Below are 21,679 nucleotides of genomic sequence, written 5' to 3'. Positions count from 1 at the left end.
GGGGCGATAAAGTTGAATCTTAAAGATGCAAATAGAGATCATTTGCATATGTCTAGTTACTTTCCGTACACTTCCTTTTGCTTGACCAAGACCCTGAGGTGGTTTTTTGCTGTCCCCCTTCCACTTCCCGGGCTGCCTTCTGGTAGGAAATTCTCCTCAGACCCTCTCTGACTTTTCATATTTTGTCTAAGGAATTGCCCGCCTGTTTTTGAAGGTATCTCTAAGGCTGGACCCCAAGGTTGTTGGTAAAAGATGGATACTGGTGGACTCGGGTCACTGAACGCTGATTTCTGCCTTTGCTTTGTACAACTGCGGAGTGGCTGAATTGTCTGGCCTGCACCACGATTGCAGTACATTTTGCCCGCTCGTGTCTGAGCATGGAAATCTGTATGGCTTCCAATGCAATAGCACTTCTCTCTTCGGATATCATAGAGTTGTAGAGTTGGAAGGGACTCTGGGGGTCATCTAGTCCAACCCCCTGCAAGGCAGGAATCTCAACTGGATCATAAATGACAGATGGTCATCCAACCTCTACGTAAAAACTTCCCACGAAGGAGAGTCCATCACCTCTCGTGGGAGCCTGTTTCTCTGTCGAACAGCTCTACTGTCAGAAAGCTCTTCCTTTCTTGTAACTTAAATCCATTGGGTTGGGTCCTATCCTCCACAGAAAGAAAAAAACAACAACCACAAGGAGAAATGTGGGCACTATTTACAGTCAGGGGGAAATCCAGGAGACCCCAGTTCAAATCCCTACCCAGCAATGAAGCTTTCTAGGTGACCTTGAGCCAGTCATTATTCTCCCAGTCTAACCTACCTCAGAGGGTTGTTGTAAAGATTAAATGTGGGTGCAGGGGGGGAGAATCACTCTTGGAGAGAAAGCAGGATAGAGACAAAATAGAAACACAGAATTGTAGAGTTGGAAGGGACCCTGAGGCTCATCTATTCCAAGCTCCTTGCAATCCAGGAATATGCACTGCCCCAAACAGGGATTGAACCTGCAACATTGGTGTTACCATCCCCATGCTCTAACCAACTGAGCTATCCAGGCTGACATGAATAGCATACTGCAAAACGTCTATGATTGCAGCTTGCCAGTACAAAGTTTGGCATGCACAGCATTTGGATGAAATCAGGTAGGAGCATAGGAAGGTGCCTTATATACCGAGTCAGGCCATTGGTCCATCTAGCTCAATATTGTCTTCACTGACTGGCAGCAGTGGCTCTCCAGGATTTTCAGGCATTTTCCTGGCTCTAGTTGAAGATGGTGTCGGGGATAGAACCTGGGACCTTATGCATGCAAAGCAGACACCCTACCGCTGACCTATGGCCTTTCCCATGAGGGCGGCTGGAATATGAACTCTGATGTGGTCCAAACTGTGTTGGGGCAGATGGAAGAGAGGCCCTGCAAGGTACTTTCCTTCCAGAAAAGATCTGGGAAGTTTGGCTGTGAGCAGAGACTGGCAGCGAAATGAAGTGTGGGCGAGCCTTTCTCATCCCTTAACTGTTCTTGGTGACAAGCCACAGGAAACTGGCTGGTTCCCAAATGCTGGAGTTGAAATGATTGTGCCCTGAAAGAGGGTTTCTTTCAAGCTCCCCTTTGTCGATTTTGAGGGTGAATATTCTGTGGGCTTTTGTCTGGTCAGAGTCCTTGTTTGTCGCACAGAGATTATGCAATGCTTCAGGCCAAACCTTCAAATATTTGCTGCATATCCTCTGTATTTCAATAAATCAAATGCTGCTTTCAACATTTGCCAGTGTAGGAAAGGTAGGCATGGCTTGGTGTTGAGTAATTCGACTGAATTGAAAGTTGACCTGCAGTGGCATATTTGTTATTTGACATGCAATGGTGTTCAGTAGTTTGCTGAAAGCTTATGAGGTTTCATATTTGAACTGCTAAGAAGGGCCAAAGCGCTCAGATTTTAGCCTGGGACACCGACATTTCCCCTTCAAAACAGGGATGAGAACAGAAATGTGAAGCATTTTTAAATATTGGTTTTAGGTTTCAGCAGAGGCAATTCCAGTAGACTGGGCTGCACTGCCCCCTCCTGGATCAATCTGTCATCTCCGGCTCCCTAAGGTGCCGGATTCAATTCCTGCCTGCTGTACTGTGGTTACAACTTCTGAGATAAGCTCATTTGGGACAGAGGAGGCTGTAGCCCAGACATACCCAAACTTCAGCCCTCCAGATGTTTTGGACTACAATTCCCATCATCCCTGACCACTGGTCCTGTTAGCTAGGGATCGTGGGAGTTGTAGGCCAAAACATCTGGAGGGCCGCAGTTTGGGGATGCCTGCTGTAGCCCGTCAGAGGCAGCAATGCTTCTGCATCCCCAGGAGGGGAGAGGGCTCTTTTGCTCAGATCCTGCCTGATGGCATCCCAGTGCGATAACAGGATGCTGCACTGATCCAGTAGGTCCTCTTTTTCTGTGCTTGTGCCATTGTTGTACGTGAGGTCACAGGGCATCAGGCAGCCCTCAGCCCATCTCGGATGTGTGCTTAAAAATAGCTCTCTGGGGTTGCTGAGCAGCCGCAGGCTTCCAGGGGGTCCCTCACAATTGGAGGAAACCTTGTAGCTGCTCTTGCATTGTTCTGCTGCAGACACTTGCTTCCGTCGTAGGCCAGGGCCACCGGCAGCCTCCTCTGTGAGCCCGGGGGTTGGGGTGGGGCGCACGTTACTTCAGGCACGAAGAACCCGGGTACCCCTCCTGTGACAGGGCGTGAAAGGCTGGCTTTTTCCGAACGGTGAGCTAATGAGGGAGCGAAAACAGCCTGGGGGTTTGCACAGAGGAGATCCATCCCGCAGTGGAATGGAAGAGAAGGCAGAACGGAGAGATGCACCGACAAGCTGGATTGCAAACAAATTTGCGAAAGAAAGAGAGCCGCAAAGGGAGCTGTTTCCCTGTAACGTGTACACCTGAACGATGTGGAAGGAGAATCCATCTGCAGTTGGAAAGTGGTGCAATGCCACACTCCCACCTCATTCATGCCTTTAAACCTTGAAATTAACGTGGGGTGGGGAGAAGTAAATGAATCAAAGAGAAACGAATTTGGGGTGATCCTGGTTGGAAATGAATTGGAGAAATCTGGAATGGCTGGGAAGGGGAATGAAGCTGGCTTGCTTCTGCTGATACATTTGCATCTACAGGCAAAAACCATCATTTTGCAAAAGGTTCTGCCTTTTTGCAGCGTCAATCAAGGGAGGGCCCAGGAAAGAGCGAGCAGGGAATCAGCTGTGGACTCACATCACTGCTGGCTGTTGGCCCTGCTGCCAGTCTGCCTGCAGGTGATGGATGTTGAAAATCCAAACCTTGCATCCTCTTGGTCCTGGAATTAGCCCCTGGCTTGACCCTGCTGCTTCTCTCTCCCCTCCCTCCCTCTCCTTCTGCCAGGTATGCCACCACACCGAGTGCCAGCAGCTGAACCAGAACAGCCCCCTCCACTTGTGTGAAGCGTGTGACGGACGCTTCCACGGTGCCATGCATTTTGATGGGCACATCCGCTTCGACCTGCCACCGCAAGGTGAGGGGGAAGGCCTAAGCCACGCGGCTGGGTCGAGGGCAGCTTGGCACGGCTTCCTTTTCACAGGCCTTGTCTGAAGTTCCTAGGCAGAGGTTGGATGGCCACCTGTCAGGGATTCTTTAGCAGTGATTCCTGCATTGCAGGGGATGACCTGGGGCGGAGGTACCTTCCAACTCTATGCAATTCTATGATCTCTTTCCAAATGGCTTAGCTGGTGTGCTCTTCAGTGGGCTGTTCCCCCCCCCCCCCGGCAACACAGTGAGGGCTGGATCCTTCATGGGCTGTGTCTTCAGTGCTTTTCTCCCTTCCAGGTTCTATCCTGGCCCGGAACGTCTCCACACGATCGTGCCCACCACGCACCAGCCCCGCCTCAGATGTGGAGGAGGAAGATGAAGGGCTGATTGACGGGAAAGGGTGAGTGGAGGGGAGGGCTGGCTGGCCCAGGAGAGGCTCACACCAGGAGAACTCCCCTCACTTGGAAAGCTAGTGTCTCAGGGAGGAAGGGTCCAGTCTAGCCTTTTCCCTCCTGCACTGTTTTACACGCATACATGCCGCTAGCGGTTCATAAAAAGGGGGTGGGGATAGCAGGGTGATTTACAGTTATACAAAAAACGAAACAAAACCCCACACCATAAAAACCATACTTAAAAAGTTGAAATCAAAAATCAGCTAACTGTTGTGGAATTTGCTGGACGGAACAAAAACTTTCCCAGCAGGCGTTTAAAAGTTGAGACAGAAGGCGCTTGCAATTTGTGTTCATTTGGCTTTCTTTCTTAGTGTGGGGTGTCTGATGGGGAATTTGTGCCATTTAAAAATCTACTTTGAACAAAAAACAAAAAAACCCTGGTAGAGTCCACCAGGAGCAGTACTGCACCCCCCTGCTCAACACGTCGGTCAGCTTGATAGAAATTCTGCAAAGGCATTTATAAACCGTATGGGAGCTGGAGGGGCAGAACATTTCCTGCATCAGAGGGGAAAGTTGTGCCTGCCTTCCCTTGCTGTTGTGGGGCAATATGAGGGGGACCTTCTAACGCTTTTCTGTCTGCTGGCTGGTCTGTTTCAGGGACAGGAAGAGCTCGGCCTTGAAGCTGCCAAAGAAGAAGGCTCGGAGGAGGCACACCGACGTAAGGAGGCCACTTGCGCTCATTCCGTGACCACACCTTGCTGTCACTCCGAAACTCTGGGAATTGGGTCTGGCCTCATCCTGCGCAGGACCCTAGAAGTCACAGAGGCCTCTTTGGATGCCCTGCAGAGGGCAGGAGGGGTGGGAATGTCCCCTGGTGGTCCTCCTCCATGTGCTAAGAAATTGGGGTGGGATAGAGGCCTGGCGACTGTTTTGAATTCTGGCCGACATGCTCCTGCGTTTCTCCCGCAGGACCCTAGCAAGGAATGCTTCACCTTGAAGTTTGATCTGAACGTGGACATTGAGACAGAGATCGTGCCAGCCATGAAGAAGAAGTCCCTGGGGTAAGGAGGGCAGAGAGCAGCTTAGTCTGGGTTACAAGCTGGGCGGGGGCTTCACTCGTGTTTGGGAGCCCAGGAAAGCACAAGGTGGGACGCTGTGGGTCCGAGGCCTCATCTGGAAGCAGCTCCAGCACTCCTGAGCCCATCAGTTCAGTGCAGGACTCACACCTGCTCCCAGCACCTGATGTTCAGAGGGCAAAGGCCTGACTAGTTCTGCTGCTGAAATTCTCACTGCTCTGATTTGCAGCTCCTGCTTAGAAACGGGTGTGGGAAAACAAAGGTAGGTTAGGCTGAGAGTGAGTAACTGGCCCCAAGGTCACACCTATCTGAACAGGAAGGTCTTTGTAGCCTGTCAACAGAAGGATAACAAGGAGGGAGGGAGCCAGTCCGCCCTGTTTGAGGAGGGAATCCCACAATTTGGGAGCCACCACAAAAAAGGCACTTTCTCATCTCACTGCCAATTCCTAGTTCCAATACAATGATTAATTGGCAGCGCCACCTACTGGTTCTCTCTCTTTTCTTTTAAAACCCAGTGAAGTGCTGCTGCCGGTTTTTGAGAGGAAGGGAATCGACCTGTCTAAAGTGGATATTTACCTGGACCAGTCCAACACCCCCCTCTCGCTCAACTTCGAGGCATACCGGTTTGGAGGACATTACCTTCGTGTGAAAGGTAGGCTGCTGCGTGTCTCTCCTGAGGCTGGTGGGAGATGTCGTCCAACCCATCTGGAGGGTCAGCTCCAGGTTGGGAAAGCCTCTTTGGCAATAGGAGAGGGACCTCTCTGTCCGGAATTGCCCTCCAGACCTGCCCCATGGCCTTTTCTTCTGCATTGCAGCCAAACCTGGGGATGAACTCAAAGTGGAGCAGGCGGTGAAGGACTTCAAGTCGCTGAGTTTGCCCATCCTCCGTCCTGCGGGCACTGGCCCGTCCTTCCCCAGCACCCCCTCTCTCGACCGCCTGGAGCAGCTGTCGCTTCGAAGGGAGAGTTCCGACATCCTGGTGAGTAGGGGGAAAGGGATTGGGTGGGCAGGAGTAGGGACGCTGCTCTTGAGATCGAGGAAGCCTGTGGGTTTGCAACTTGCGTTATTTCTCTGATTGTGCTAATGTTTGTGCTAAGGCAAAAACCCGAGGAATACAAAACCAAGCCACATTTCTTGTTTGTTTGTTTGTTTGTCAGCAAAAATTTGTTTATCGGTAGTAATGCAGAGTCAAAAGGGCAAACAAGAAAGAACATCAATTGAAATCAACGAAACGTAGGAGTTATGCAAAGGATGTAAATGCCAAATAATCAAAAGCGGGGAACTCATTAATTTTTTTTAAAAAAAGATAGTTTAGCACATCAATGAAAGCCACACTAAACAATTGATTTCTTATGAAACTATACAAATATGCCTAGAGAGGGCCATAGCTAAGGGGTGGTGAGGGGCACAGGCTAGGGGGCACAATCTGGATGGTTCTGCCAGGGGCGCAAGACCCCCTAGCTACTGCTGTGTGCCTACCGTAGATGCAAATTTAGAAAAGAGCACTATCATTTAAGTAGAAATGCAATCCATTTCACTGTTGCAGGGAAGATTGTGACCCCGTGACCTCCTTTGCTGCCTGTTGCCCCAGGTACAGCAAAGACACCTGGCTGTACCCAGCAGGGAGTTCCCAATTGATTTCTGACAAATGTACATTTTGGTTTTATGATATTCTGGAAACTGACCCTGGGCAGGAGTAATGGTCTTGCACTGCCACCCTCCCAACAGGGCAGTAGGGGGCAGCAGTGAGGTTAGGCCTTTTCGGGTGCATTCCAGTAGCTAGTCTGGTGCTTTGGCTAATATCTGGTAAGCACCATTGTGGGGCTGGAGGCGCAACTCCATTCCCAAGGGCAAGGGGCTGCTCTTGGCCCTGGGATCATTCTCATCGATGGAGGGCAGTCTGCAAATCGAGATACCAAGTAAAGAAGTAGCAAGAGGTGCCTGGCTTGGCTACTGCTGCCTAGGAGGTTCTGTTTTCAGCCTTCCTGTGCTTCTTCTCGCTTCCTTTGGCAGTCTGACGCTGCTGAGATTTTTTTCTGCGGCACATGTGTGTTTGTGTTGACGGCACATCACAGCAGAGGGGCAGTCTGGCTTGTGTCAGGAGGGAATGAGTTGTTTGCCGTTCGTGCCCAGATGTGCCATGAGTGTGTCAGGGATGCCTGGGCAAGGAGGCAGATACGAGGCATGCCCGCCTCTCGTGCACATCTGAGCCTTTGTCTGTTTTTGCACGAGAGAGTCGTGTGTCATTCAGCGTGACAAATTGCCTTCCATGCCTCATACGGCGTTGGAGCAAGGCTCTAGGCGCGGCTCTGCTCTGTGGGAGGAGTGGGTGGATCTGTCAAAATGGATATATTTATAGTTACAGGTAGGTAGCCGTGTTGGTCTGCTGTAGTCGAAACAAAATAAAAAAATTCCTTCCAGTAGCACCTTAGAGACCAACTAAGTTTGTCATTGGTATGAGCTTTTCGCGTGCATCTGAAGAAGTGTGCATGCACACGAAAGCTCATACCAATTACAAACTTAGTTGATCTCTAAGGTGCTACTGGAAGGAATTTTTTTATTTGGATATATTTATGCAAGCCGTTTCCCCTAACGTAATGCATTTCTGTATGCTGCTTTTCAACACACCTGCTCCTGACACATAATATGTGTCGTTTGGAGTGCCATGAAATTTGGAGAAGTGCAAATTTCGAAGGGCGGCTGTGTTTTGCTTTTGAGTAGCGCTTCAGGAAGTCTCGATTGCGGAGGGTCGCCTTCAAATGTCAGCCGAGCTGAACTTCCCCGGTATGTTTCTGGGGTGCCTTAGTGTGCATGTGGAGGGATTTTGCTGATTCACCCCCTTGCTGTGGTTCCTGTATTCGTTAGGACCTAAGAAAAGCCTGCTGGATCAGGCCTATGATCCATCTTGTCTAGCACCCTGTTTTCACAGTGGCCAACCAGATGCCCCTGCCGGGAAGCCTGCAATCAGGATATGAGCTCAACAGCACTCTTCCTTTCCTGTGGCTTCCAGAAACTGGTATTCAGTAGCATTTCTGCCTCTGACTGCGAAGGCACAGCTTATCAATCATTGCTTGTTGCCATCAGTAGCCTCCACCCCCTTCCCACTTCCTCAATAGCCTTTCCTCTTATAATTTGGTTGTAATTACCCTCATTGTAACCTGTCTGCTTCGTGGCAGTCCAAACCACCCCATTCCCATCAATGGTCTTTCTTAGGTTCTCATCCAGCAATGTTGGGACTTGTCTCTGGGTGGAAATACTAAGGCTGGGGTTCCCTACATGGCTGCATCGTCCCATATCCACTTGTCTGTTGTTTGCTTGGCGTCTGAGAGAGGGGTCCTCCTTCACATCCCATCAGTGACAGAGGACAGTGGTGTAGTGTGGGTTGCCAGCGCCCAGCGCCGTGTGGAATATAGGGGAAATGGACAGAGTCCACATGTGCATTCAACTGCATCACCCAGGAGATCGCACCCACGGAGATAAGAAAAGAAGAGCCATTCTGTTATATGGAGAGGTCACTTCCTGGTTCACATGGAGAAGCTGTTTTCAATGGAGCCCAGTGATGGAAGCTCACAGCTGTATTGAGGCAGCACTGGGTGTTCAAATTTTGCACCCCTAACAATTTTTGTGCCTGGGGCAACTGCCCCTGTGCCTCCCTCCACTCTACACCACTGGCAGAGGATGTGAGCTAGGGGAGGGGGCTTCTCTGGTCACTCAGCATCCCTCCTGGCTTGCTGTGGTGGCTGGTACCAGGGGCAGAGCAAGAGGGGTGTGGTAGGGGCGCTCTGGCCTGGGTGCCACCACTAAGGTGGGTGACAGATCCCAGGTGGTACTCACCATGGGGCCTGCAGTGCGCCCGACCCACACATCTCTCCTGGGAGTGACGTGGTGGCTTGGGCACACGCAGGCTCTGCTGCCGAAAAGATCTGCCTGCTGCCCCCCCCCTCAGCTGTAGGGCGGCAGAGGGGGAGGAGGCAGGCAGGCTCCTCGGAGCCCTGCAGGTGGCTGGCCCCGCCCCCGCCCCTGCTGACCCGCCCCCCTCTGCCCAGGCACCCAGTTGGCTTGCTCCACCACTGGCTGGTACCCTTTCCGACAAGCAGGGCAGAGGGCAGGGAGAGATCCACAGTATGTGCAGACATGTCTAATGCCAGGCAGAACTGCAGAAGAGCTTAGAGCAAGTGTTGGGTGTGTGCGCAGGGCATTTATTTGCTCCTCTCAACAGCAGGTAGCCAAGGCAAGCAACTGTGTGTGCTAATGAGTGCTAATGGGATCAGCGCCTTTGCTACGCAGGGAGCTCACCAGACTCCAGATTACCACGTCATGTGGCTGATCTTGATTAGATTGAAGGTAGCAGAGACACCTTGTGTCTCAAGCCCTGCGCCCAGGCGCCAACAGAGCCCCAGATGGGTGCAGCATTTGCTACCTGAACCCTAGGTTTGCTACCTGAAGCCTAGGTTTGCCCCATCCCGTATTAAATGGGGAGGTGGTGCACTCTGGTTTAAAACAAGCAAACAGACAAACAAACCAGGACAATTGTCCCTCAACAGGAAAGGACTGAAGATCCTTCTCTCACCACCCAAACCGCTTTGCTTCTAAGTCTATCCATAGGTTTTATTTATTTATTGGATTTATATCCCACATTTTTCTCCAAGGACACACATTGTTCAACCTTCCTTACTGAATCTCCACAATAGTCCTGTGAGGTTGGTTGGGCTGAGAGGCAATGAGTTGCCCAATATCACCTACTGAGCTTCCTGGCCGAGTGGGGATTTGAACCCTGGTCTCCCAGGTCCAAGTCTGGCATTCTAGGCACTACACCAAGTTGGCTGTCTATCCTTTCTGCTCTCTCTCTCCCCCCCCCTTACATCCTTCTACGCTGGAGCCACTCAAGCAGGCTCAGGAAAAGAAGAATAACAATTAAATACAGTTATATCCTGCCATAAAACCAGCTTAAAAATTAACAGTGAAAGGAAAACAGAGATGACAGATAGCCATTCTCAAACACTGACTCCCTGGCAGTCCTGGGAAAGGGAAGACTTGAGTGTGAACCATAGTTGGGGAAGAATTTGTGCCCCCTCCTCATTGCCCCCTTTTGTTGAAAAAAAATCAGCCCTCCCACGTTACATGAAACGGGGCAGGTGCACATCAAAATAAGCAGTTCTGTCCCAAACCCATCATGCCCTTCAACTGTCTGAAGGGTTGTCACATAGAAGATGGAGCAAGCTTGTTTTCTACTGCTCCAGAGGGGAGGAACTGAACCAATGGATTCAAATAGCAAGGAAAGAGATTCCGACTAAATGTTAGGGGAAACATTCTGAGGGTAAGAGCCATTTGAGAGTGCCACGGGTGACCTCAGGAAGTTCATTTGAAATCTTTAAAAGAGAGGTTTGCTGCCAAGGATCCTTTAGTTGCAATTCCTGCACCCCAAGGACCCTTAGGGATCCCTTCCAGCTCTGTGATCCCACCTCCTTTCTTGCCTGCTGCTCCAGCGTCCAGAAATAATATATGCCACTGCATTGGTGGGCCAGCCAGCCAGCTATATCCTACAAACTGTCAAGAGACTCAGCCATGACACCTCTATCTCCCCCCCTTTTCTGTTTTACCTTTCCAACTGACAGTCAATACTCTGCGACTTTCAAGGACTCTCAATCCTCATAGGGCTGCTTTTTTGGGGGTGGGGTGTATACCGCCTTAGGCTTTTTATTTATTTTTTGCTACTTCTGCAAACCTGGGAATTCTGAGGTAGACTGCCTCTGAACACAGAGGTTCCATCTAGCTATCATGTCTAGCAGCCATCGATCAGTCTTCTTAAAGCTGCGTTTTAGGGACACGAAAGGAGTCCTGCCGGATTGGAACAAAATGTCCCTCTAGTCCGAGGCCAGCTTCCCACAGCGGGCAGCCAAATATCTCTACAAAGTCCACAAGCAAGCCTCAGTCTCCTGTCTCGGCTTCAATGATACGGAAATCTGTTCCCGTTTCAAACATTTCCCTTACTTCAGCTCCTCCCCACTCCTGCTCCATAAGCAAATGCATGTTAGGGGAAGGGGTTCCAGTTAGGACCCACACCGTCCCTGATGCACTCCCTCTTTCCCCAAAGTTTCAGGGGGAGGCTGGGTGGTGCTGCTCAGGTTTTAGCAGAGCAGCTTGCGGCTGCTTCTTGCACTCTGAACCCCATCCAGCCACCCCGCCCTGCCAGCTGCCTGGCCTGCCTATTGGGCTGGCCCGGCCCCTATAGCTCCTTCCCTGATCTTTGGATTTCTGTGTGCGGCTGCGCCAAGCTGCCTGCCAGCCTGTCTCAGAGGTGAGCTTGAAAACCTCGCCCCCATCCAGCTTGTGGGTCGAGGGCAGCCTCTCAAGTAGGATGCGGTTTCTCTCCCTGACTTGGAAACCTTTGGAGCAGATCTACTGCCTGTTTTGGCCTCTGTGCTGGGATTGAAGAGCTGGAGCAGCCCTTGGAATTGATCTCAGGGGGAAAGGGCTCCTTTGGTCCCTGACCCCATCCTCTCTCGGCCTGACATGGTTCGGAGGCAGCAACGGCCTTGCAGCAGAGCCTTGTGGACATGCTGAGCCCCAGGTGGACCACATGGCATGTCCCCACCCATCTCAGCCCACCCAGGACCTCCCATCTGATCCGCTTTTTCCATTTCCCTAATGAGCCCCCTGGCAGAGAGCCGCAGAGAGACAGCCAGCCAGCCGTGGCCCCAGGATTTGTTGCCTCCAGGATCCAGATATATAATTCTCAGCTGGCTGATCCTCCACTCTGTCAAGAGGCGGTGAGGTCTGGAGGGGCCCCAGGCGCCAAGGAGGAAGAGGGCCCCAGCTTGCAAGCACACTCCCTGAAAAGACAGCGACGGGGTCCAGCAGAATCTGGGGATGGGCCTGGCACTGGAGAGAAACGGCGGCCGAGTGTGAGTTCTCTCGTCCTGGGCAGAAAGGAGGGATCTGAAAGGAACAGCTAGGAGTGAGAGAGGAGGAAGGGTGGTTCTGAAAGGAACAGGGCAGCTGATTCTTAAGTGGAGGATGTGGACAGAGAAAAGTTTTCTCTCCCTCTCTCAACATTAGAACTTGTGGGCGTTCGGGTGCAGCAGGATGTTGGGAGCAATTATTTGTACGGTGAACGCTTAAAACTATGGGAGGAGGCAGGAATGGCCACCAGCTAAGATGGCTTTAAAAGAGGATTGGACAAATACAGGGAGGAGAAGGCTGTCGAAGGCTATTAGCCATGATGGCTGTACTCTGCGTCCACAGTTGGAGGCAGGAATGCTTCTGATTGCCAGCTGCTGGAAGCAACAGGAGGGGAGAGGGTGCTCTTGTGCTCGGGTCCTGCTTGCAGGTTCCCCACAGGCACCTGGTTGGCTATTGCGAGAAGATGATGCTGGGCTCAATGAGCCTCCTTTGTCCTGTTCCTGCAGACTTTTCTTATGTTCTTAGTGGTGCTGGCAGCTCCTCTGATAGAATGGGCGGCTGTCAATTTCATATTTCCCATAGTTCATGAATCTTCTTCCTCCTCTTCATGTGCATGCACCTCAAAAATTGGATCCTCTCTGCCTATAAAAATAGGAGCTTTTGGATCTACAGGGTTGCTTTGAAATTGAAAGAGTTAGAAACCATGCCCTGGATTTGGGCTCCAGCTGGAGCCAGTCACTAGCCAGTCTACCTTGAACACTAGAAATTTAGTCAGTACCAGGAATCCTTGGTGGCAGGAAGATCTTTCCAAGCTGGCAGGAGTGCGGACCTTTGACCGCCAGTTTTGATTATTTCTTGCTATTCGGGGAAAGAAGGGGGAAAACCAGGTTGACTTTCCCGGCCTCCTCTTCTTTCCTTTGTTATATAATGGCCTTGGGCAGCAGCCAGTTTTGTGTTTCTGGGGTGGTGGAGGGAGCGAAGGAGATCCTTCCTCTTTCCTCTTATCCTGGGTGGACTAATTTGTTCTTCACACTTTCAGTTTCTTTAAGGGTAAACATGCAGAGCATTCAAACTTTGTACTGTGTGTGTGTGTGTGTGTCTATAAGTTTGTATGAAATGTGTATATTCTCTGCGCATAATACTTGTATGCACACTTCATTGTAATCCTTGCAACAACCCTGTAAGACTTTTCTTTTCTTTTCATTATTTTGTTTATCATTAAGGTTTATCTCCTTTCGGGATAAAGATTGACAACTTGATAATAAAACAATATGTGAAACTGTCAGCCCAAAACGACTTAGCCAAATTCATGGAGGAGAGGGCTATCAACTGCTACTATCCACAAGGGCTATGCTCTGCCTCCACAGTCAGAGACAGCCGTGCTTCTGAATTCAGGCCTCATCATGGGACTGAAACTGCCTTGGTCGCACTGGTCAATGATCTCCGGCGGGCTAGGGACAAAGGTGAGAGCTGTTTCCTAGTTCTGCTGGATCTCTCAGTGGCTTTCGACACCATCAACCACAACATCCTTCTGGACCGTCTAGAAGGGTTGGGAGCTGGGGGCACTGTCATACAGTGGTTCCGCTCCTTCCTCCTGGGCCGTGTTCAGAAAATGGTGGTGGGGGATGAGTGTTCAGACCCTGGGCTCTCACTTCTAGGGTGCCTCAGGGTTCTGTCCTCTCCCCCATGCTTTTTAACATTTACATGCAGCTGATGGGAGAGATCATCAGGGGGTTTGGGCTGGGTATTCATCATTATGCGGATGATACCCAGCTCTACCTCTCTTTTAAATCAGAACCAGTGAAGGCGGTGAAGGTCCTGTGTGAGTGCCTGGAGGCGGTTGGAGGATGGATGGCGGCTAACAGATTGAGGTTGAATCCTGACAAGACAGAAGTACTGTTTGTGGGGGACTCCCTGGTCCTGAATGGGGTAACTGTGCCCCTGAAGGACCAGGTGCGCAGCATGGGAGTCATTTTGGACTCACAGCTGTCCATGGAGGCGCAGGTCAATTCTGTGTCTAGGGCAGCTGTCTATCAGCTCCATCTGGTACACAGGCTAAGACCCTACCTGCCCGCAGACTGTCTCGTCAGAGTGGTGCATGCTCTAGTTATCTCTCGCTTGGACTACTGCAATGCGCTCTACGTGGGGCTACCTTTGAAGGTGACCTGGAAACTACAATTAATCCAGAATGCGGCAGCTAGACTGGTGACTGGGAGCGGCCACCGAGACCACATAACACCGGTCCTAAGAGACCTACATTGGCTCCCAGTATGTTTCCAAGCACAATTAAAAGTGTTGGTGCTGACCTTTAAAGCCCTAAATGGCCTTGGTCCAGTATACCTGAAGGAGAGTCTTCACCCCCATTGTACTGCCTGGACACTGAGGTCCAGCACCGAGGGCCTTCTGGCGGTTCCCTCATTGCGAGAAGCCAAGTTACAGGGAACCAGGCAGAGGGCCTTCTCGGTGGTGGCGCCCGCCCTGTGGAACGCCCTCCCATCAGATGTCAAAGAGAAAAACAACTACCAGACTTAGAAGACATCTGAAGGCAGCCCTGTTTGGGGAGGCTTTTAATGTTTAATAGATTATTGTATTTTAATATTCTGTTGGAAGCCACCCAGAGTGGCTGGGGAAACCTAGCCAGATGGCCTGGGTACTGTATAAGTAATAATAATAATAATAATAATAATAATAATAATAATAATAATAATATAATGCAAGTTGCTGGAGACTGCTAGAATAGCATGAGACTCTTAAACTCAGGATCATCGCTACAAGCCCCACATTGGGGGAAAGAAGGAGGATAATAATAATAATAATAATAATAATAATAATAATAATAATAATAGCCTGCCCATCTGGCTGGGTTTCCCCAGCCACTCTGGGTGGTTATTCCTGCACTGCAGGGGGTTGGACTAGATAACCCTCAGGGTCCCTTCCAACTCAAGCATTCTATGATTCTGTGAAGCCACAGAAGGAATCCAGCTCTTCTGCCTGCTTATGGAGTTCCCAGGAGAGGTATCTGGTTGGCTGTTGTCAGTACAGGATGCCTTTTGCCAGATCCAGCAAGCTCTCCTTATGTTCCTAAGCTGAGTTGCTTTTGTAAAAAGAAGCAAAAGTGACTAATAATAAACGTAACTAAGAATAATAATAGGGCAGCCATGCCCATTCATTTCAGTGGGTCCGCTCTAATTCACATTGGATTGAACCACCTGCCATGCATCTCTTGAATGTGCTCAAAGCATCCGGATCCCGTGTTTGCCTTTGCGTCCAAACTGCTCTGCTTCCGAGCACCGGAGGCAGCTTCACAGCGGAGGAGGGGGGGTCCCCATTTGGGGAAAACAGCCCTCCCACCCCCACAGGGCCTGGAACAAAGAGAGGAGAGGGGCTGTGGGGGGACCGGCTGGGAAAGGCCTCCAGCTTTTGAGGCGCATTGTCTCCCTGTCAGCTGCCGGGCTCAGCTGGCCCTGAGGGCAGGCACCCTGTCACCCGGGATGAGCTGCATCGAGCAGTAAGGTGACCTTGGGGATCCAGTTGTTTGTCCCAGCTGCTCCGTGGGCCCGGAGGAGGGGGAGTGTGCTGGAGCCTCTCTCCTCCTCCTCCTCCTCCTCCCCAGTGAGGCACTGGGGGGGGGCAACGGTGCCACCCCCTACAGGTCTGCAGAACTGCTGCTGCAAAGGCTGCAGCAGCTTGGAGATGAGCAGTGTTGGGTCTCTGCATGCTGGACGCCTTTCTGCTTTGAGCTGCAAGGCCCTGATCCTGGGAGTTGGTGCTGCACCCTTGGGGTAAGGCTTGGCATTCTCTCTCTCTCTCTCTCTCTCTCTCTCTCTCTCTCTCTCTCTCTCTCTCTCTCTCTCTCTCTCTCTTCCCACCGCAACCCTGGGGCAATGCTTCTCCCTGCACCCAAACTGGCCTGATCCATTTGCATATTTCAGGGGAGGAATGAGGATGGAGGCAGAGAGACCTTCCTAGAGGTGAGGCAGGAAACTGGGGGAGGAGGGCACCTGGTCTGGTGTGAAACCCCATGTTCATGGGGGTTCTTCCTGGGGAGTCTCAGCTGGTGCTCTTGTGGCTAAGTTCTTGGTGGCGAAGGGGAAGACCTTTACTGGAACCTTTTCCTCCGGTTTTTAATCTGGTTGTTTTGAGGTTTTGCTGCTTTAGTCTCTGCTGAGGGGCCTGCCTCAGCAGCTGCCTTCTCTGCTCTCGGCATTTTGCCGCTCTGTTGCTTTGATTGTCACACATCGATGTTTCTCCCGCCCGATGTCAGCCGCAGCCCAATAAATGTGACTAAATAAATGTGGCGCTCTTCAAGATGCCACGCGACTCAGTCTGCGGCCCTTGCCTCCGTTGGGGTTTGTTTCCTGTTGTTGTATTGGTTTTGTTGCAAAATCAATACAACACACTTTTTTTGTGTGTGTGTGGATGCCACAGGACTATGTTTAACGTTTCAAATTAAAGATCTGGCATTAGCATATGCGATGCTTACACGTTATCCAAAAAGATGGTACCTATCTGCATAACGTTTGGCGTACGCTAGTACAGTTGTTCCAAAAGTGGGTGGTACCACCCCTGGGGGGCACCTAGGGGCACCAAAAGGCAAGGGGGAAGCAGAGGGGGCACTGGAGGTGTAAATGACTATCAGGCTTTGAAAAGCGGGACTCGCTGGATCAAGTTCATCAGTCTTGTAGAATTAATTAAACTAAACAGTTTTAATTGGATTTTGAATAAACATGCAGTTGTTGCTGCTTTGCATTTTATTCTTATCTTCCTTCTGCAATGATTGCTTTGCATTATTCAGAATGCAAACTGCCATTCTGAAAAATGCTTCTTGTAGGGTAGATGTAAATGCATAGGTACGTATAGATGCAAATTTAGAAATGGTTACTGTGATTTAAATAGAAGAGCAATCCATCTCACTCTCAGAAGGAAGACAATGACCGTGTGCTCCAGTTATCCATGCCCTGGTGACATCCAGGCTGGGTTACTGTAATGCGCTCTGCGTGGGGCTGCCTTTGAAGACGACTCAGAAACATCAGCCGGAGCAGAGTGTGGCTGCCGGGCAACTGGTTGAGCCCAGCTGGTTGGAATCTAAGCGAGACTATTCCAATTGCACTGGACCCAATTTACAGTGCTGGTGATGACCTTTCATGACCTGACTGCGGGTTAGGGAACTGGGTTACTTGAACCTTTGCTTGCACATACAACCTGCCTGCAACTTTCGATCTTTTCCACAGATGATGCTTAGATAGCCATCTGAAAAGGCAGTTAGGTTGAAGGGCACAGGAAACAGGGCCTTCACAGTGGTGACCCACTTTTTGTGGAATTCAGTGCCATGAAGCATCAGGAAGGCTAGATCTTTAAAAATGGGAAACTTAATTCTAACTTTTTCAGTGGCTAATCATAAGCTGTGGAAACATGGTAGAGAATTCCTTCTGATCTGATCTGCCGGTTAATATTGCTTGATTTGTGCTGGTGGGGTGAATTATGAAATGGACGCTTTTAACGGGCTAGAAATTTTGCTTTGCTTGCTGCTGCTTCGGCAATTATTTTGTATCCGGTTTTGCGACAGATTCTCCTTGCGAAGGGCCCCCTAAAATACGTAAAAAGCAAACCAAATAACTGCCTTGGAGTGAAGTGATTGGAGGGTGGAGAGAAAGTGGGTTCGTTTGCAGCTCGGAAAGCAGCAAATCCACCTCCAGCTCTCCTGTAAAGAAAATGACTGCCTGGTTCCACCTGGAGGGAACATTTGCAGTGTCTCAAAAAGCCTGCGGGAGCTGGCCTCCTCACCAGAGATATTTTATCCTGTGCTATCCTCCAAGCCAAGAGGGCTGTGTGTGATGGAGAAGAGGAGAAATGTTCAGAACTGGCCGATCTCTGGAGGGGGGGGGAATAGGGAGAGGCGCCGAGGGAGCCCAGGAATGTCCCATCTCCAGGGTGCCCAGCAAGCTCCTCTCAGCGATGCAATTAATGCGAACGAAGGGAAAGGCGGGCGGCGAACAGAGTGTTGATTCAAGGCGAGCAGCCTTCTCCTCGCCTCCCTGCTCACCAGCCAGCTGGAGAGAGCCAGGCTCTTGGCCCTTCCTTGTCTGCCTTTGTGCTTTCGTTCCTTGGGATTCTTCCCAGGGCAGAGAGCAAGAGGCTTTGGCTATAAGGTGAGTCTGGCAGACACAAGGATCCTTTTCTGCTCTGGCGGCAGGGGGAAAGGTTTTGGGGTGGCAGCATGGCACGCCTGCAGATGGTTTGGCCCTTGCAGGATTTGTGGGTTTAAGTCCTATTCTCCTTTCTGCCCAGGGGAGAGCCAGAGTCTGGACCTTAGGACATTTTGGGGGGGGGATGGAGGGAGGAAACCACTTGCGTATTTGCGCAAAATTTGGGTCATTCGGTTCACAATCCCTGGAAAAGATAATACTTATTATTCGTGTTGGGCAGTAGTAATGTTTTTTTTTTAAAAAAAGATTTGGTTTTATTGAGGTTTTAAGCAGAGATTGGATGGTCATCTGTCAGGGATTCTGTAGCTGTGATCCCTGCATTACGCAGTGTTGGGCTGGGGGACCATTCCAACTGTACAATTCTATGATTTTGTGATTTATAATTACCAGGATCTTGTCCTTCTGGTTTTATGATATTCTCATCCGAAACTTGAAACGTCAGTAAGAATTCCAAATAGTAGCAAATTTCACAGCAGGCTTTTGAACATGACAGACCCTCCGAGTTTCCCTATTTTCCAGGGACAGTCCTGGATTTACAGAAGCTGTCCCTGATTTGACCCTGGAATGTCCCACTTTTCCTTAGGATGTCCCTATTTTCATCAGGGTATAAATAAAATAATAATAATAATTGCTGTTGCTGTTGGAGGGTATGGAGTTATGCAACCAAGGAGATAAGTAACTATACAACCTTTAGAAGACATCTGAAGGCAGCCCTGCAAGGGAAGTTTTTAAATGTTTAATGTTTTATTATGTTTTTATATATGTTGGAAGCTGCCCAGAGTGGCAGGGGTAACCCAGTCAAATGGGTGGGGTATAAATAATAAAATTATTATTGTTATTATTATTGCTGCTACTGCTGTTGCTATGGAATAGGATGTCCCTATTTTCATTGGAGAAATATTGGAGCGTATGTGGTTATAATTATTTGTATATAAAACATTTTTTTGCCGTGTAGTTGAAAATGAATCATTTTGGGGGGTTTTTTTGGACTGTCCCCTAGTTTACCTTAATTTTGAACTAGTTTTTTCAGCAGTAGATGTGGACAATGTTACACAGGAAAAGTGTATGTATGTATGTGTGTGTGTGTGTGTGTGTGTGTGTGTGTGTGTGTGTGTGTATATATATATATATATATATATATATATATATATATATATATATACACACACACACACACATACTGTATATATGTTTCTTTAGATGCGGCAACCATGACTGGTGTATTTGTTCAAGCTCAGGGAGTTCAGCGTTCTGTCTTCCCTACAGCTTTTGCTGCTCTTCTGCCAGCTTAGATACAAACGCCAGGCTAGAATCTCTATGGGCCAAACAGGATCTCTATGGGCTGAAAGGCCAACTCAGATTACCGTCCTAGCAGCCAATCAGCTGCCTCCACTTCCCACATCCAAAGGAAGAAGAGATAGAATCTCAGAATTGTAGGGGGAACGCCGAGGCTCATCTACCCCAATCCCCGTGCACTGCAGAAATCTCAAACATCTTTAAAAGGAGATGTTAAATGAATAGAGATCTAGAGATGATCTCACCTGCTCCAGATCCTGGCCTGGGGGCGCTGTAGAGCACCTGTGGCTGGGTAGAGGGCATGCTGGGTGATTGCGGAGGTCCTTACCAGGCTTAGAATAGCATGGAGATTAGCCAAGAGGCTTTGAGATTTGTGCTCTTTTGCCCGGGTCACGAGAAGGCAGCTGGCCATTAGCTTGCGCACCAAGAACTGGGCAAGATGTTCCTCTGTACTCTCCTCCAGCTCTCTTTTCTCCTCAAGGTATGGGCGGCCGCTGTGCCCCTGTGGGTTTGGGGACAGGCTCCATCATCCCCAGGATCCTATCTGCCTCTCCTGATAACCAGAGGCTTTCCTTTCGGAGGCAGCGATGGTTCTGAACAGGGTCAATTTGATTTCAATCAAATCGATTTAAATCACAATTTAAATCACTAGTCAGGAAGACTTGATTTAAATTACTAGTCAGGAAGACTTGATTTAAATCATCATTATTATTATTTTACAGAAAGGCTCATTCTTGCTGGTATAATCTTAATATTTACAACCAGATAAAGGTTTCATTTTCGGAATAATAAATTTTCAGAGTAGTTTTTCAGTTATATCAAAAATTACTGATTTGGTTATGCTATTAGAAATACATTGACAGATAATTATGAAATTTTGTACTGTACTTGATTGGAAGGAGGAAAAAATAATCATTTCCTTAATAACCATTTAAACAATTTATTTAACTAAAACAAATAAAATTATAGCATATGTATCCATGTTTGTTAACTGATGTGGTTATTTTTTCTTTTAAAAAAACTTAGACTGAGTTTTAGCACACATGAAAAACTTAAAACAAATCATAGCCTTAAATAGAATGTAACTCAAATGTAACTTAATGTAACTTAAATAGAAAACTATGTTTAGATTTTTCCTCCAAAAGCATTTTATTTTAAAAATCCAATTTAAATAAAAAAACTGATTTAAATAAAAAAATCCAATTTAAATTTAAAAAATCCGATTTTTAAAATTTATTTTTTAAAAAATCATTGATTTTTTAATTATTTTAAAAACATCTTTATTTCTTCTTTTAAAAAAGAAAATCCATATAAATACAAAAAATAACAGAAACAGTACATAAGATAACAAAAATAAAAACTGAACGTAAAATACAAAACACACAAAATACAAACAAAGAGTTAGAATAAAAAGACAGTACAATAAAATAAAAAGAACTTCCAGATAATGAAATCGGTTCCCTATCACCAATCCTATACCCTTATGTTTCTTCCTTATTATACCAGTATTTCTTCACTATTTTTTGATATTCCTCGGATATGTTAATATATATATGTACAAGTTATTAGACAGATAATTAAAATCAAGGAAGATAGATGCTAATACTAATACACTAATATAAAAAATCATTGATTTTTATCCACCCTGCTTCTGAATACCTGTTGCGGGAAACGGAAGGAGGTGAGAATTTCTCAGGCCCTGCTTCTTTCTTTCCCTTGCGGTTGGCCAGTGCGAGAACAAGACTCTGGGCTCCCTTTGGCCTGTTCCGGCATGCTAATCTTATGTTCTCCAGCTCTCTCACCTCTCTCTCCTCTCCCTGTTTGTCCCTCGCAGGCCCCTGGAAGACAAAGGAAGAACATGAACGAGTTTTTGGGGGACGCCAACATCCCGAGCCACGATCCCCTGCAGCCCTCCAGCGCCTCCTTGCCCAGCAATGGCATCGACACGTGGAAGAACCGGGCTGCCAGCCGCTTCAGCGGGTTCTTTGGTTCCGGCAACAGCGCCAGCCCCTTCACGCGGGTACGTTGCCAGTGCCCAGCACTGCCGCCTGTGGGTTCCTGCAGGCCCTTTTCTTTTGCAGGTGTTTGCAGCTGGGAAGGGTGTCCTGGAGAGGTAGGGAGTCCCCCCCCCCTGCAAAATCAAGTGTTGTCAGATCACGAGGAAGGGTAGCCAGAGACCAAGGAGGAGACACATTCATAGAGGAGGCCATTTGTGATGAGTAGATGGAGCTTCCATGTCCAGAGGTAGTTTGCAGCAGCAGCGGTTGGTCCTT

General features: G+C 48.9%; 1 protein-coding gene and 1 non-coding gene across 6 annotated transcripts in view; one reads left to right on the top strand and one right to left on the bottom strand.

The window, feature by feature from the left end:
• PLEKHG5 (pleckstrin homology and RhoGEF domain containing G5) overlaps positions 1-21,679 on the top strand; it is a 98,438-nt gene that overhangs the window by 56,629 nt on the left and 20,130 nt on the right. For 3 of the 5 annotated variants that reach the window (XM_035117805.2, XM_035117807.2, XM_035117810.2), the window contains 7 exons: positions 3,390-3,519; positions 3,831-3,933; positions 4,583-4,643; positions 4,895-4,986; positions 5,517-5,653; positions 5,817-5,980; positions 21,241-21,426. In XM_035117805.2, coding sequence (XP_034973696.2) covers positions 3,390-3,519; positions 3,831-3,933; positions 4,583-4,643; positions 4,895-4,986; positions 5,517-5,653; positions 5,817-5,980; positions 21,241-21,426 — 873 coding nt within the window. Of the gene's footprint in view, positions 1-3,389; positions 3,520-3,830; positions 3,934-4,582; positions 4,644-4,894; positions 4,987-5,516; positions 5,654-5,816; positions 5,981-7,520; positions 11,907-21,240; positions 21,427-21,679 lie in introns of those variants that run through there. The other 2 variants (XM_035117812.2, XM_035117811.2) reach the window with 2 other exon arrangements.
• Positions 975-1,048, bottom strand: TRNAT-GGU (transfer RNA threonine (anticodon GGU)). Its single transcript has one exon. It is a non-coding gene; the product is annotated as a tRNA-Thr (tRNA).

Source organism: Zootoca vivipara, chromosome 6, assembly GCF_963506605.1.
Source record: "Zootoca vivipara chromosome 6, rZooViv1.1, whole genome shotgun sequence".
In the NCBI taxonomy this organism is placed as follows: domain Eukaryota; kingdom Metazoa; phylum Chordata; class Lepidosauria; order Squamata; family Lacertidae; genus Zootoca; species Zootoca vivipara.
Note: the sequence above shows the minus strand (reverse complement) of the source record. Positions and strands in the feature narration are given on the sequence as shown.